At 33.0% G+C, this 16,365-nt stretch overlaps 1 protein-coding gene across 4 annotated transcripts; it reads left to right on the forward strand.

Annotated features, from left to right (window-relative positions):
* Window positions 1-2,877: 2,877 nt before the first annotated feature.
* LOC102614635 (protein SEMI-ROLLED LEAF 2) lies at window positions 2,878-15,405 on the forward strand. 4 transcript variants are annotated; one of them, XM_006478622.4, is made up of 21 exons: window positions 2,878-3,041; window positions 3,688-3,854; window positions 4,506-4,580; window positions 5,003-5,118; window positions 5,563-5,677; window positions 6,191-6,319; window positions 7,495-7,542; window positions 7,731-7,936; window positions 8,037-8,233; window positions 8,320-8,612; window positions 10,096-10,245; window positions 10,329-10,679; window positions 10,770-10,916; window positions 11,670-11,745; window positions 11,945-12,072; window positions 12,208-12,408; window positions 12,926-13,066; window positions 13,148-13,276; window positions 13,840-14,046; window positions 14,915-15,098; window positions 15,201-15,405. In XM_006478622.4, exons 2-20 carry the CDS (start codon window positions 3,720-3,722, stop codon window positions 15,071-15,073), a joined length of 3,003 nt encoding a protein of 1,000 aa, XP_006478685.2. In that variant the 5' UTR covers window positions 2,878-3,041; window positions 3,688-3,719; the 3' UTR covers window positions 15,074-15,098; window positions 15,201-15,405. The 4 variants fall into 4 exon arrangements, with proteins under 4 accessions (XP_006478685.2, XP_006478683.2, XP_006478684.2 ...); XM_006478620.4 differs by having other exon boundaries at window positions 14,915-15,405; XM_006478621.3 differs by lacking the exon at window positions 2,878-3,041 and adding an exon at window positions 3,060-3,305 and having other exon boundaries at window positions 14,915-15,405.
* The last annotated feature ends 960 nt before the right edge of the window (window positions 15,406-16,365 follow it).

Genomic DNA, 16,365 nt, shown 5'->3' on the forward strand with positions numbered 1-16,365 from the left:
ATATAATGTTAAACTTCTTTTAAAATATACTCATCAAAAAGTGTTACCAAGACGCCAAAAAAAAAAATAAATAAATAAAGTATTGTCCACATAGAGTTGTTTAATTTAGAATTTTAGATTGATATTTTATGAGGTATAAAGGTTGCCCACATCAGGAGCTGGAAATGGATTGGGGTCAGCGATGTACAGCTCGGGATTATTCAAAGTTTGAAGCAAGACTTTTAAATTGGTCATGTGTTTTAATTTCCATCAACTCAATATTAAATTTAATAATGTACAAATTTGATTACCATAGTTGATGACCTAACAGTTTACTTTTTTAATATTGGTTTAGTAGATTTTAGGTGAGACCCAAGCCAAGTGGCGGCCGATTAGTAATCTTAAAATATCAATAACAAAATTGAGAATAATTAAGACTTATTACTATGTTAATTATTTATAAATCTATGTCAAGTGACGTACGATTTTTCTTCTATAAAAAAAAGTATGTCAAATGTATGGCAAAATTTGTTATTTAAAAAAGGAAAAAAATAGAGTTACACTTAGTCAAAGCTACATAATAGGACTTTAATTTCATAAGTCATGTTAAAAATGAATTTATCGCCATTCAAAAGATAGTTTGCTCTAAACCATGTTGAAGGCACGGATTGAACAATAATTGTTTATAAGATTTAAATAAATAAATTATATTACTTTATCAATTAAGTGATGAATGACAAGTCATTTGGGATAGTTTTTTTGGATAAAAAAACTTAAGACTGTGTAGGACTATTTTTTTTAATATGAAATATTGGTGAATTTCTCCCCTATATTATTAATAAGAGTATATTTTTTCGATAATCATTGTGATATAAGAATATAAACATATGTATATAAAATCTTAGTAAACTCGTAATTGCAACCTTTTTTTTTTTTTTTAAAGAAATCTTTTGAAAAGTAATTCCAACTTTTTACTGATGAATAATCCCCTAAACAAGTTTGAAGCATTCAAGCTCCATATTTGCAAACTGATTTGATATGATGAAAATATGATAACCATAGAAAAGGATTAGATGATATCTAGATTATTTTTTTTAAGTATCATTTTGTTGAATTTTTGGTTAATAATTAAGAGTATGATTGTAATGTTCTTCATTTTGTCCTCCTCAATTATTTATTTATTTTTAGTTTATCCCCTAATTTGAAGCCTTCTAACTGTGTTCTTTATTTTTTTTATTTCTAATAAATTCCTAACTCTGTCGAGGTTTAATCAAAACAATAAAAAAAGAAAAAAAAAAACTTAAAAAACGCAAATGATGTTGCATATTATGAGCATGAATAATGTGATGGCCAAATAAATACCACATTTAAAGAATATAAATCTAGAAAATCCGTAAAATTGTCAACTCTAATCACAAAAACAAATAAATTAATGGTTTTCGTGTGATACAAAAACTTTTGATATATTGTAAAAAAAAAATAAAAAAAGAAAAAGAAAAAGACAAAATGATGAAAAATGGATGTAAAAGTCAAAAGGCAGAAATATCAATTAGTTGGGAGGTTCACTTTGCTTTTTTTTTTTAAAAAAAAAATTTATTTAAAACTCAATCAAAAAAGGTTTCAAAAAAAAAAAAAAAAAAAAAACTCAATCAAAAAAGTGAATCTCCCTTAATTATCGGAACCGTTAGGCGTTAGTGCTTCCCTGAATCCCCCTCATTATTACTTTTTAGTTTTCTCTACCAGCAGAGCTGAGCTGAGCTGGCCCCTGACCTTCACCTGTCTCGTTTTCTAAGCCATCACCACGCAAACAACCTTAATTTGTTTGCCTTTATCTTATCATTTTTTTTAAGGTATATTTCCCATTCTCTTTAAATTGGGATTCTCCCTCCATGAGTGTTTTAAAGTTTAGTGTCATGTATTATTTAATGATTGTATATGATTATGATTTAATTATTCTTATTTTTTTTTTATATTTATCACACACATAAAATTTTTGCTCTGAAGAAATTAAAATATAAGATCATGAAGAGAATGACGGTACATTTCACAGCATGGCAATAATATAACCTATAATTTTAAGTGAAATTGTAAAAATTGTGCGTAATCTAACAATGTTTCTTGATATTAAAGGCATCATATGCAACCCCTTTTATCTTTATTTCTTTATTTTTGGTTACGTGACAATGTATTGCTTCTATCTACAACACATACAACCCCTTTTATTTTTATTATTAACTCGCACACTCATAGAAACTCGAACTTAAGATTTCAACCACAGAAAGGCCACTCATTATAATTGGAGTTTAACTTCAGCTTCGCGTACAAACTTTTTTTTTATAACATCATTAATATTGTTCTATGAACATCAAATTGTTTTTTATATTTTTCTATGAACATCAAATTGTTTGATAACGATTATTTCATGAGGATGATCTAGAAAGCACGATAAACAAAATTATGTTCAAATTAAAAAAAAAAAAAACCTTTTTCAAGAAAAAATATATATTAATGTAGTGCTACAACCACAAAATCTATTATATAAACTGTAAATGAGCAAACTGATTCGATGTAATCATATTAAGAAAATATATAATTAATTGAAAGTAATCTCTCGATGACCAATTCTATCAAACACGTTATCCACTTATGTAATTTATCATTTCAAACTACTATTTTTAAATACTAGTTTTGAATGTTTTTGGGAAAAAAATACTTATAATTTTTTTTAAAAAAATCAAATTTTATTTTGTAAATGGCTAAATGCGCGTTTTCATATTATGTCATCGCTGGAGGGACCCGCGATAAAATTAAGCCCCGTCTCAACGGTCAAATCTCCTGCTGTCATCATTCTCATCACACGTACATGTGACTGTAGCACCGAGTGTCAATTAATTATTATTATTATTATTTTTTTACAAAATTTTAATCTCTTTTTGGGGAAAAAAGAAAAATAAAAAAAAAGTAAGAAAACACGTGAATGATTTGAGAGGGAGAAAGAACAGAGAGACGCCTGGGGGAGATTATAACGAGCCGAAATTTCCCCCATTTGGCTATTTTCTTCGGTAATACTTTTTTCCAAATTTTTTTCATCAGTTTTATCTGATTTTGATTTTTTTTTTTCGCATTTTGTTCTACTTCATTGATATATACAATAGAAAAAATTTTCAATGTAAAACGTTCTCGAGATACTTCTTAAAACAATTATGGAGCCTTTGTTTACTCAATTTTGTTTCGCATTGTAATTCCGGATCGCGATCTTTTCAGCTTCATTTGATTGCACTCCATGCAGAATTTTATTTTATTTTATTTTTTTGTGATTAGAACTGGTGAGTGTGCTTTGATTTCTTTAAAATTTTGCTTCATTTTATGCAAATTAATTTGTTCATTATTATGTTCTAATTTCAAACATTGAATTGTTATTGATTTTTTTATGTTTTCTTGATTTCAATCCATTTAAAATGTGCTTAATTCAAATGCTTTCCCCCCCCCCCCCCCCCTTTGTTTCTAAGTTTGTATTGTTAGTTTTGTGATTGTTGGTTGATTTCAGTTTGTGCGTCAGTGAGTGAATGGACAACTTGGGGACTGAATTCTGATTTGATTGAATGAGTAGATGTCAAATTTTGCCGATGAACTTTGGTTTTGTTCAATGTGTGAATGGATTCTTTTTAAAATTTTTTTTTAACATGGAAATTGTAATCTGAATTGTAGATTAGAGAAGAGGTTTTGAAAATCCTTAGACCATGGGGGTTATGTCGAGGCGGGTTTTGCCCGTCTGCGGCAACCTCTGTTTCTTCTGTCCTTCAATGCGTGCAAGGTCAAGACAGCCGGTGAAACGGTACAAGAAGATGCTGGCAGACATATTTCCGCGTAATCAGGTGAACTAGCAGCTTTTTGTGATGTCACTTGAATTGTGGTTTTGCAAGTATTTGTTTCAGATATTTTTCTGTTGGAATTGAGTTTGAGTTGCTTACTAGGTCTTAGTAATGTACATGTGCAGCAATTTGTAACTTGTTTCCTGTTTAAGTTGGGTACAATATGATTTTCAGTTAATTCTGAGTTCGGAACTGTAAGACTCTGAATTGATGATTTGTCTTATTGCCTATGTTGATATTAGCTTTCTTGACGTTTTGCTTTTTGTGATATTACGTTTATGTCTCTAGTGGTACTTTAAAACAATTGAAGTTTGTATTCAGGTCATAAAAAGTTCATACGACATGGAACTCCGTTTCAGGATCTCTGCTACTGCTGCTAATAGTAGAAACTAAAATAGAGTTCTCATTAGAAATCTTGTGAATTTTGGAAGATAACTTGGATGCACCAGTAGAGGCTTTTTAAACTTTATTTATGAATTACTTTTATTATGCCATTTCAAATTTTGAATGTTACTGCCCTGTCTAATAGAGATTTTCCGAGGCTTTTGATTTGCTTCAATCCTCCCTCCCCTCCATCTTCCTGAAGATAAAAAGAATCTTTAATAGGAGAATTGAGGCATCTAACCATGTTATTGGCTTTGCTTTTGCATGCAGGATGCTGAACCAAATGATAGAAAAATTGGAAAGCTCTGTGAATATGCTTCTAAGAACCCATTACGGATTCCCAAGGCAAGTTTTATCTTCTTGTTAACTGAAATTATATCTGCCCAAATTGATCTGTTTATAAAACTTTAGAAGTTGTGCAGATGAAGTGTTCTATCTGCTAATCGGGATTGGAACTTTATCAATAAAAGACTAGGTAATGTATAAAAATTCAAAGTTGGTGCATAAGCTATTGGCCAGGATGATAGTTAAATCAAGAATATAGTAGTCATTGTCAGAAGTAATTCTGGTTTCTGATTCATTCGATAAGTTACAGTATTTTAGAGAAACATTTTTACTTTCTCTGGGAACGTCGATGCGGTTCAAATACGATGATAAATATGTTTGAGAAATTATAAAGAAAATATTATGAATCCAAAATCTAATTAGGCTGTATATTTCTGGCTATTATTGTTATTCTTCTCTGATCTTTCAGTTTCTTTGGACAGATAACCACTCTCCTAGAGCAACGATGTTACAAGGATTTGCGGAATGAGAACTTTGGATCCGTAAAAGTGGTGGTGTGCATTTATAAGAAATTTCTATCATCGTGTAAGGAGCAAATGTAAGTTTGTTGTATTTAGATTTTGATTGTAATTTGTAGCTTATTTCTTTGTAGGCTAGGACAAAAAATTTCTGTTAATGTGAACAAGCTATCAAGAAAAAACAAGAACTAGCTGTCGTAATACTGTAAGAGGGTTCCAATAAGGTGATTAAGACTTGTCGTATAAGAAAAAGTGCAACGAACTTTATTCTATTCTAATCATCTCTGGCTTTCCCTTGTTTCTATTTCCTGTTTCTTCTTTGCTTTGAAGTACTCTAGTGATCATACAAGAAATTTTCACAATATCTCATTTTAAAGCTTCACCGTTTACTCTTTTGTTAGTTGATTGTCACCATCATCTGTTCCATTATTTCATTTCTAAAACTTGTCTTTTCTTTTTGGACATGCATACTATTATTATTTTACTTTGTCAATGACATTTGATGGAGCACGTTATGCTTGCAGGCCACTGTTTGCGAGTAGTTTACTAGGGATTATTCGGACTCTTTTGGAGCAAACTCGACAGGAAGAAATGCAGATTCTGGGTTGTGGTACTCTTGTCAACTTTATAGATAGCCAGGTTTGTAATGGATATGAAAGTAAATATGAGTCTTACATTAATTTTGACATATTTTAGTTAGAGCATGACTATACAAGTAAAAGCTGTACATACATAGATGAGCATCAAACAATTAAAGGCCCTTGAAAATGATTCACTAGCCCATCAATGAACCAATTTGTTGCATTGACAAGGAATGGAGTGGCCGCCCTCTGGCCGCAACTTGACTGGCTGTGAATGCACTTTGTACTTGCGGTCAATTGAGTTTGAGTAACAATAAGGGGAAATAAATGGTGTTTAGTAGGAGAGGTTTCTCATCTTTATCCAAACCATTTTGTTTAAAAAAAAGGGGGAGGAAAAAAAAAAGGAGTGGAGTGGGGCGGGGATTATTTGCTGATCAGATAGGAAGGACCCCATCGGTGAGCCACATGTAGGAGAACTCATCTGTAGGCATTAAAGTTTCATTAAGCCAAATACAAGATCATTGTAGTTTTGATGTTTATCAAGTGATACTAACATGTTGCTTCAAAGTAGACGGATGGTACATACATGTTCAACTTAGAAGGCCTCATTCCTAAACTTTGTCAATTGGCTCAAGAAATGGGAAATGATGAAAGAGCTCTACGTCTACGTTCAGCAGGGCTGCAAGTTCTGGCTTACATGGTACAATTTATCTTTCAAGCATATTACCATGTATACTTTTGGAGATAGATTTTTGCACTTACCTAATGCACATTAACTTCCCCAAACAGATCCTTTTTTCCCCCCTTCCCTGCTTCCTTTTTCTCCAGTTGCTAATTTTTTCCCCTTAGTGTCATAATCATGCGTGACCTGTTGAATTCATTGCTTTTTGGTGCTTATGTTTAATGCTTGATTCCTTGACCTATTCTTAGTGCCTATTTGATATAACTTATTAAATGGCCATAAATGCTTATTTTAATCCCAAAAGCTCTTTCAAAATTTTTGTTGTTTGGTTTTATTTTGAGTAAAGCTTTTGGGGATTAAATAAGTTACTTTGTCTTTATTAGCTCAAGCTCAAATTTTGGGCTTTTGGAAGTAAAGGTTGGAGAGCTTTTATAAAAAGTTGAATTATCTAAAATGCCCATTATTTATATTACAATCTTATTTCATATTTTGGGCTTTTGGGAGTAGAGGTTGTAGATCTTTTAAAAAATGTTAAATTATCTAAAATGCCCATTATTTATTTTTATAATCTTATTTCATTTCTTTGATAACATAACTTTAAAAACTTGTCTATTAAAGTAATTTTAAAATTTTTAATAAAAGCGACAGGTAAAGAACAAATTTTATTTTTTTGGGTAAAAATCCTACTTAAATGAGCTCTATTTAAAAAGCTATACCAATCGGAGTTGTTGTGTGCAATTTGCTTGTAATCTTCTTATGTTCTGCTACTTCCAAATCTAAATCTGTTTGAGGACTTTAAGTGGTAACTTATGCATGGAATTTATAAGCTGTTATTCAACTGATCTTGAACATCTTACAAAGATGATGAATTGATTTATATTTCTGCCTCAGTGACTTGAATGGCTAATCTTTGAATCTTGAATTCTGCTCCCCTCAAAAGCTTCGTCCAACCTCTTTTTTTTTTTTGTGGGGGGGGGGGGGGGGGGGGGGGGTTTGGGGTTCATATTTAGACATTTCATTTCCTAATATGAATTCTTTGAGCATATTGTATTCCTATATCAAAGTTCTGTACGCTTTAGTAATCTTCTTTAAACTTACTTCCTTTTTCCTTTTCTTTACTCTCTGTACAATTTACTTTCTCATGCATCCTTTTCACTTCCTGCTTATTTCCTTTTCACATATTCTTATTTTAGGTGAAATTCATGGGTGAGCAATCACACATGTCAATGGACTTTGACAAGGTGAGTTGCCTTTTCCTTTTCTTATTGACTTTGTTTTGGTTATGGAAGATGCCGTCAATTTAATGCAGTTTAAAGATGAAATTTGGGAACCTTCTTATATCTTAAATTGCATTTTGATGTGCACTGGCAAGTGTGCAACATTTTATTGCTTTCCTATTAATTTGAAGTAATTTTCCACTCTGAAATAGATTATTTCAGTGACTTTGGAGAATTTTGTGGACCTTCAAATGAAACCAGCAAATGGTAAGGAGGGCAGACAACATTCTCAATCTGAGGACCAGTGGGTTCAAGGACTACAAAACGAAGAAGATAATGACTCATCTTTTCCCGATATGAGTAAGAAGGTTTCTTCCCTCAAAGATTCGATGATTAATCCTGGTCCTGATCCAACAATGTAAGGAATTGCTTCATTATTCTTCAGTGTATATTCATTGTATGAGGATTTGTTTCTTGTTTCTTTAATATACTCTGCTTCAAATGTTTTATTGTTACAGGGATACTTCCAAGAGCCCCTCCTACTGGTCTAGAGTTTGCTTAGACAACATGGCCAGATTGGCTAAGGAAACTACAACAGTGAGGCGTGTGCTTGAACCTCTTTTTCAAATTTTTGATGCTGAAAATCATTGGTCAACAGAAACTGGAGTTGCTTGCTCTGTCTTATTGTATTTGCAGTCACTTTTGGAGGAATCAGGTTTTACATGGAATTTCCAGTTAGTTATCTAATAATTTTTGTGTTGACATAATCCATGTAACATTTTTCTTTCTTTCAAACATCAGGAGAAAACTCCCATCTCTTGTTATGTAACTTGGTCAAGCACTTGGATCATAAGAGTGTTGCCAAACAACCTCTTGCACAGACTAATATTGTTGATATCGCCACAAAACTTGCACAAAATGCAAAACTGCTGGCATCTGTTGCAATCATTGGAACAATAAATGACTTGATTAAACATTTACGAAAATGCCTGCAAAATTCAGTTGAATTATCCAGTTCTGGGGATGGTATGGCTAAAACAAATGCTGATCTTCAATATTCCTTGGAGAATTGCATCTCATGGCTATCAAAAAAGGTTTGTTAGTTTTTTATGCAGTGTGCCATATATTTAGTTAGGTCACTTCGTCATTTAAATGTAGGGAGTTTATGGTATATTATCAATACATTTTATTGTGGTTGTGATGCCCATCATGCTTATCGAAATCCATTACATCCTGCTGAAGTTAGTACAATCTCTCAAATAATACTTCATGTTAAAGGATTGCAGAAGCCTGCGAAAATTATCTTTTGCCTCTCATGCTTATGAAAAATAGCATTTTTGAACTCCCAAGAAAACATCCTAGCTTAACTTCCCAAGTGAGATGGATGAAAAGTTTCTTGGAAATCTTTTGAAAAAGAGGCCTAAGAGATAACAGAAATCGAGTTTTCTCTAATAGCTATCAGTTTTCTCTTTTTCTCCTTTAAATCTGTTATAAAAAGTATCTCTTGCCAAATCACCCAAAAAGGAGCTAAGGCAGCAGACTTCCACAGTGTTGTGGCCTTATCTTTTCCAAATATAAAAATTAGCAACTCTTCACTTGATCTTGGAGCAGTCCAGCTCATTTTAGCTTCTTTGCTTTACTTAGCCCACTAAAATGCTGAAATTGAATGGTAAAAGACTATTTGATGTGCTGTCTTTCCATTTTCTGGAACACACCTAGATGAGCTAGATTCATCATTGGGTACTTTCTTGCATGACCTCTGCTGTAAAAACAATGCATTACTTTCAAAAAAAAAAATCTAGGGGGAATTTTGGCCTTCCAATTCGTTTCAGTTGGGCAATCCTCCCTGAGTTTCTAAAATATGCTGTACATTTTTTACTACTACTAGTTATTCTGAAGCATACACGTTTTCACATGCATACATTTTTCTTTTATCATTTATTTTCTATCTCAACATTTCATTTTTGCTATAATTTTCAGAATTGTTGTTTTATAGCATTTGTTGTCCAAGAGCGTGGTTACCTTATAGGTTTTATAGCTCTCTAATTTTTAATTTTCTCAGTTGATTGTTGATCTCACACCACACTTGGAAAGCATATTTTCAGTTCAGAACAGAAATATAATTTTAATGTTATTAGAAATTGCCACTATCGTCATCAACCCACAACAAAAGCTGTCCTGTTAGACTTTTCCTGGCTGGTGAACTACCTTTTTTTTTTTCCAATTGTTTCTTTTCTCTATTTCTGTTTACAGCCCCTTGTCCTTTGGTTATTCATTTGTCTGTTGCCTTCTTGATTGTATCCTTCTCAGTTTCTTCTTAATCTTAGCAAAGCTACTCAGGCACCCAGTTGCTCCTTGTGCTGCAATTACCCTTCATCGCTCTTTCTTGAAACATCTTAATCGACCCCCACTTTATTGACAACTCCACTTGCATTTTCTGTGGTGTATGAGTATTAATGAAATAAACTGAGCAATGAATCAGATTCATGTGAAATTCCATTCAGAAGCAACATTTCCTTTTTAAGCTGTTCAATTTGTTACATTTATTTACTTTAGGAAACATTTTGTAATTAACAGGTCGGGGATGTGGGACCTATTCTTGATGTGATGGCTGGAGTGCTAGAGAATATGTCAAATAATACTGTGGTGGCAAGAACAACAATCTCTGCTGTTCATCGGACAGCTCAGATAATCTCTACCATTCCAAACATATCGTATCGCAATAAGGTAATTAAATTTTTTAAAATTCCATATATTGCTGAATTTTTAGAACCCGTAAAACCATCTATATTTTGAATTTTCTTTTTCAGGCTTTTCCTGAAGCTCTATTTCATCAGTTGCTGCTAGCAATGGCACATCCGGATCATGAAACCCGAGTTGGGGCTCACACTGTTTTATCTGTTGTGCTGATGCCATCCCTGCTTTCTCCACGGTCGGAACAGAATAAAGAAACATCCGATGCTGTTTCTGGGGCTTTACCGGTCGGTGCATCGCAGAAAGTAAGGAGTGCTAGCTTCTCCTTTCAGGATGAGGGTAAAGAAAAAGAAGAATTCCTAAATGGAGGTCTGAGTGCGGAGGAGCGTAAGACATCAGATGTGGATGTGAAACAATGTACTTATCAGTCATATAGCTTTAAGCGTGCTGTCACTGATGGAAAAATGGTAAGAACCCAGAACTCATATAGTTAGTTTTAAAGGGGGTTGTCTTGTAAATTCTATGTAATCACCTTACTTGCCTGTAATTTTCTGCAGCTAACTTCGTTTCGATTGAGTAGTCACCAACTGAGTCTTTTGCTGTCATCAATCTGGGTTCAGGCAACATCTACAGAGAATAGCCCTGCAAATTTTGAGGCTATGGCCCACACCTATAATATTGCTTTGCTATTTACGCGATCTAAGGTCAGCAATGTTTATATTGTGTACTATTGTTTATTATCTCATCTCCTGTGATCCTTTTGTCAGCTATGTTTATATTGTATTCTATTATTTGTTATCTTATTTCCTGTTTTCCTTTTGAATACTTTTTGTATGTCATATTTCCCATATGACTCCCTATCAGCCAATATAATATTTGTCAAAAATCAAGTTTCAAAATAATTAATCTTTTTATGACACTGAATGTGTAATTTCTGTTTGGCACTTGCCATGTCAAAACTCCAAGACATCTGGCAGTTTCACTTCGGAAACTCTTTCAACTGATGGCTGGTGCACATGGTCTTTGATCTCATCATGGAGAACTCTTGCACTTGAACTTTGTTCAACTAAACTACATGCTCTAATAAATTGGTTTGTTCCAGAATATTGACCGCTATCTTTTTGACTAACAAGCATGGACCTTAAATCTGGCATTAGTGGTGGAGCAGATGGTACACCTAAACTGAATTATGTTCTTGTTCTTGAGGTTCGCTTGATTGTGCATGGCATTGAGCTATGGTTATTAGAAATAGATTGGTAGCTGACGTGGGCACATAGGGACAAGATGGAATTTGATAAAGTTCTGCTCCATTGAGAAATTTTAAAGGCAGGACCCATTTTTACTTGGTCTCACTCACAACCTTGTCTGATGTTTTATGGCATGCCTGAAGTAGTATGATGATATTTTGTGTACTTGAGCTGTTCTTAACATCTACCATGTGGTTTTGCTGGTTGCAGAGATCTAGTCATGTGGCCTTAATTCGGTGTTTTCAGTTAGCTTTTTCTCTTAGGAGAATTTCTTTGGACCACGAAGGTAAGATTTATCTTCTATTATGGTTTCATTCATTTAGTTATTTATTCATCCATTTAAAACAATACAAGTTGGATACTCGGGCTAATCATGATATAATTTTATCTGGGAAAGTGTGATAATGCACTTATATTGTTGAGATTCATTACTGATATTGTGTCTTTCTCTTTTTCTTCCCCCCATCTCTTTATGCATATTGAAGGTGGCCTGCGACCATCTCGAAGGAGGTCTCTTTTTACCTTGGCATCATACATGCTCATATTTTCAGCCAGGGCAGGCAATCTCCCAGAGCTAATTCCTCTTGTTAAAGCATCTGTAACAGAAAAAACTGTTAGTATCTACTCCTTGTTCCTTTTAGTAACATCATTCAAGTTTTTTTCTTTGGTGGTTAAATGTTTTTGTATTTATTTGTTATAATTAATTTTTCGATTACCATTAGTTTGTTTCAATTCATCCTTTGAACAGGTTGATCCTTATCTTGAGTTAGTTGAAGATATCAGACTGCAGGCCGTATGTGCAGATTCTTGTAAGGTGAAGACAGCATATGGTTCACAGGAAGATGAAGATGCTGCAATGAAGTCTCTGGCGGCAATAGAATTGGATGACCGTCATTTGAAGGAAACTGTGATATCTCACTTCATGACTAAATTTGAGAAATTGTCGGAGGTGATACGCTGCTTATATTCATGCACTAGTATTCTGAAATTTACAATGCATACTCTGTATGACTATAGACTTATAAAGTAGTTAGCAAAGCAATTGAGTTATTGCAGACAGGGTCATGGTACGGTTCCAAATTTCTTGCAATTGTGTGATTGATTTACGTCCTTGGCCTGACAATACCATTTAATGATCCAAGATAGAACCTGTGTTCATTGATGTTTTATTTATAAATTAGAGAAAGGTTGTGGATAATTGAAAGAGCTTCTATCTATTGAATTCTTTTATTGTGTACTACCGCGTCAGCATGTTTTAATTGTGGTTCAACTCTTGAAACCTATTATTTTAAGAGTATGTAGCATAGGCAGGCTCATTCTTGTGCCAGAGTTGCTGGTTGGAGAAATTTAAGAAAACATGTGGGCAACTTTGGAAACCAAAAAATTCATTGTGTAAGATACTTATTTAAGTGTTTACCCTTTTTTTTTAGCAAGATTTATCTTAATTTTTCAATTGTATCCTCCAGGATGAGTTGTCAGACATGAAGAAACAACTTTTACTGGGATTTTCACCTGATGATGCATATCCATTAGGAGGTCCACTGTTTATGGAGACACCACGGCCATGTTCTCCTCTTGCCCGGATGGAGTTTCAGGCCTTTGATGAGGTAAATATGAACAGGATATGTCTCCGTATGAATGTCTAGAACATCATGGCTGACTTCCTTTCAATTATGGTTTTCTGACAGGTGATGCCGTTAGCAGCCTTGACAGATGAAGAGGCTCTTCCCGAGCCTAATGGAAGTCAGTCAGATAGAAAAACATCATTATCGGTTAATACACTTGACATTTTAAGTGTTAATGAACTTTTGGATTCTGTAAGATGCCCTTTCTTTTTCTTGTGTATATTTTTTCAATTTCATTTTCTGAGTCTAAACTGACTTAGTTTTATCCTATATCTGCATTAGCTACCACTATTGACGTCATTTTGTTCATTTTATTTAATAAACAAAAATCATGTCTGAATAGTTTTGGGCATCTGGCAAATTATAATTACTGCCTTGCTTTACTCAAAAAATGAGAGCATGGAAGGGGGAAAACAGTGAAGAAAGAATAGGGTAGACTACCTGAAACATCTTAGATGTATGTAGATTTATTTTGTAGAAGAATACACTAATCTGATTTTAGTCTACAAACTGGATGTGTCCAGTGAAGATAAACCCCAACAAATGAACTATAGCAGTACTGCGATGCTATTTTCTTCTCTAAGATGTTGAATCTTACTGACCAACCTCTGTGGTATTGAGCTTGGTGTACTCTTCTTATGATTCTTACCCGCTTTGGTTGAAAAAATATCTTTGTTAATTCTTACCCTTTTTGGTTGAAAAAAATATCTAGATATCATATTCTCATAAATTGTACTGGTTTCTCTGAATAATAGGTTTTGGAAACAGCCCGACAAGTTGCAAGCTACCCAGTTGTGTCTACTACTGTACCTTATGACCAAATGAAGAGTCAGTGTGAGGCCCTTGTAACAGGCAAACAGCAGAAGATGTCTGTGCTTCAAAGTTTCAAGACTCAGCAAGAAGTCAAAGCATTAGTGGTGTCTAGTGGATACAATCAGAATGATCCCCCTTTACCAATCATGGTTAGTCTATACATTCTATTGATACAAGCACTAATAATATTCAATATTTATGTGCTACTTTTGTGTGTGTATGTGTTTTTTTTTTTTTTGTGGCTCCCTGCAAAAAGCTCTATTAACCATCATCCTTCAGATTTTGATTAAAATGTGCTGATAGCTGTAGCATCTTGGACTTTTCTGGGTCTGTGATGATAAGTAAACAATCTGGTGCATGACTGCACGCACCTGAACAAAATCCTTGTGGTAATATCAGCATCATTGACGGCTTCAGAAAAATAATGGATGGTTTCAGGTTATTTAGATGTTAATTGAGAGAGCCACTAAATAAAATAATGTAATTTGGCATTTGATTAAGAGGCCGATCTGAGTATTAGGATTGCTGAAAATATATAAACCTGAGGGGTAATTTTATATAGAATTTGCTTGAAAGTTGATTTGGATCTTAATCTTAGATACATTTCTACATTTCCTCATTTGAGATGCCTTTATTAGCCTCTTAGCATATATTATGTTATTGTCATCTCTAATTTGCTCCAATAAAAGGGATGGGACTGTTTCAATCAAGGGAAAGATCCTTTCTTCTTGTTTAGATGTTGATAGAAGGAACCATTTTTCATAATGGAAAACGTATGTGATTTGGTTTTGAATTTTGATCAAAAGGCTAGCCTAACATTAGGTTTCGCAGGGTAAGATCTCTTGGGTCGTACAAGTTGCAATATTTAAAAAAGAACAAAATTAAGATCAAAAGTGGAAGAAAAGAAATGAAGGCTCTAAGGATTTAGTATCATATATTTTGATTGCATTATCTAGTATTGGCAGATAGATTACCGGCAGGAATTTTATGCATGTAAAATTGTCTGGCTTGTTTCAGGAGGTGGCAGTTTCTGAAGGGAATTTGAGGTTACCAAGTATTGAGCGAGTTCGAACAAAGGACCAACTTGCCATCTGTTCTCAAGAGTACGGACAATATTCTTTTAGATTACCGCCTTCCAGCCCCTACGACAAATTCTTGAAAGCAGCTGGATGCTAAAGAGCTAAAGCTGTATCTTATTCGAGTGTGTAATTGAGTCTAAATGCTTGTTTCGCAACTTAAATTGTCGATTTTCCTTTTCCCATTCTTTTATAGTGAAAATTCACATTCGTAATATACTTGGCAGTTGTTGTAAACGAAGTTTCAGTGTGTGATTGGTCGTACATCTGTTTTCCAGTCCCCAAAATACAAGAGGAACAAGAGGAAGAGGGAGAGGCAGTAGTTGGATAACTGGGTTGTAATTTGTGAAAATGCGATTATGTTGATCACTTCTTGGCAAGATTTGTTGATTCCGAGGTAGATGGTTATATAAATAGATGCTTACATGTCAATTATTTTTTGTACAAATTTATTGATTGAATTTATTAATTTCTATCTCTGTAGAAGATTTTAATATATCAGTAACTTTAAAAATTCATGATATTTGTATCAAATGTTTTCTAAAAATAATTTTTTTTTCTAAATACAAAATTTTATATCTCAAATGATATGGTATATAATGTGTCAATTTTTACTTAATATATGGTGTTGTTTACTAATGATAAAAATATTAATAAGGTCAAGAGATGTCTATCACGAAACACAAAATAAATTATTGATAGTTCTTGATGCAAAGTGCTATGCTCAAGTAAAAATATTAAAAAAAATGTGTTAAGTATCATTATGGTTGTTGATTGAAGTGATCAAGCTTGGTTTTGTAAAGGAAAAATATCCACTTTCAATCCGTTTTTTTTCCAATTTTTTTTTTAAAATATATAATTTTTTTTTTTTAGCTGGAATCCACCTAAATTTACATTTTGTTTCACTTTTCCACTTCTGTTTGGAATCCATTAAGAAAACTAATGGAAACTAAAAAAAATGATCATTTTACCCCTAAAATAAAAATTACAATTTCACCCTAAAAATGTCAAAAATAATTAGATTTAATGATAAATATCATTATTGGTACGTTAATGAAGTACAAAAAAATCTTAATTACTAGAGATTATAACCCAATGAATAATAAAACTCTACTTATCTTAAATTCAATTAATGGTTTGCGAGATTAGACTATTTTTAATATTACTGTTATAATTTAGCATTCTAATTACATACATATTTAAAAAAAAAACCTGCATTTGATGGTTGTGTAATTAATTTCTTTATTAATCGATGGGGAAAATAATTAGATTTAATCTGATTATTTTTGGTAATTTTTAAGGTGAAATTGTAATTTTCGTTTTGGGGAGTAAAATGGTCATTATTTTAAATTTCCATTAGTTTTCTTAACGGATTCCAAACAGAAATGGAAA

Source organism: Citrus sinensis, chromosome 3 (genome assembly GCF_022201045.2).
Source record: "Citrus sinensis cultivar Valencia sweet orange chromosome 3, DVS_A1.0, whole genome shotgun sequence".
Classification (NCBI taxonomy): Eukaryota; Viridiplantae; Streptophyta; class Magnoliopsida; order Sapindales; family Rutaceae; genus Citrus; species Citrus sinensis.

Bases quoted from the DNA above. Each gene is read 5' to 3' on its own strand.
- LOC102614635 (XM_006478620.4), top strand. From the start codon at position 3,720: ATGGGGGTTATGTCGAGGCGGGTTTTGCCCGTCTGCGGCAACCTCTGT. The intron at 7,543-7,730 runs GTGAGTTGCCTT...ACTCTGAAATAG, and splicing joins TGTCAATGGACTTTGACAAG to ATTATTTCAGTGACTTTGGA. The intron at 10,680-10,769 runs GTAAGAACCCAG...AATTTTCTGCAG, and splicing joins CTGTCACTGATGGAAAAATG to CTAACTTCGTTTCGATTGAG.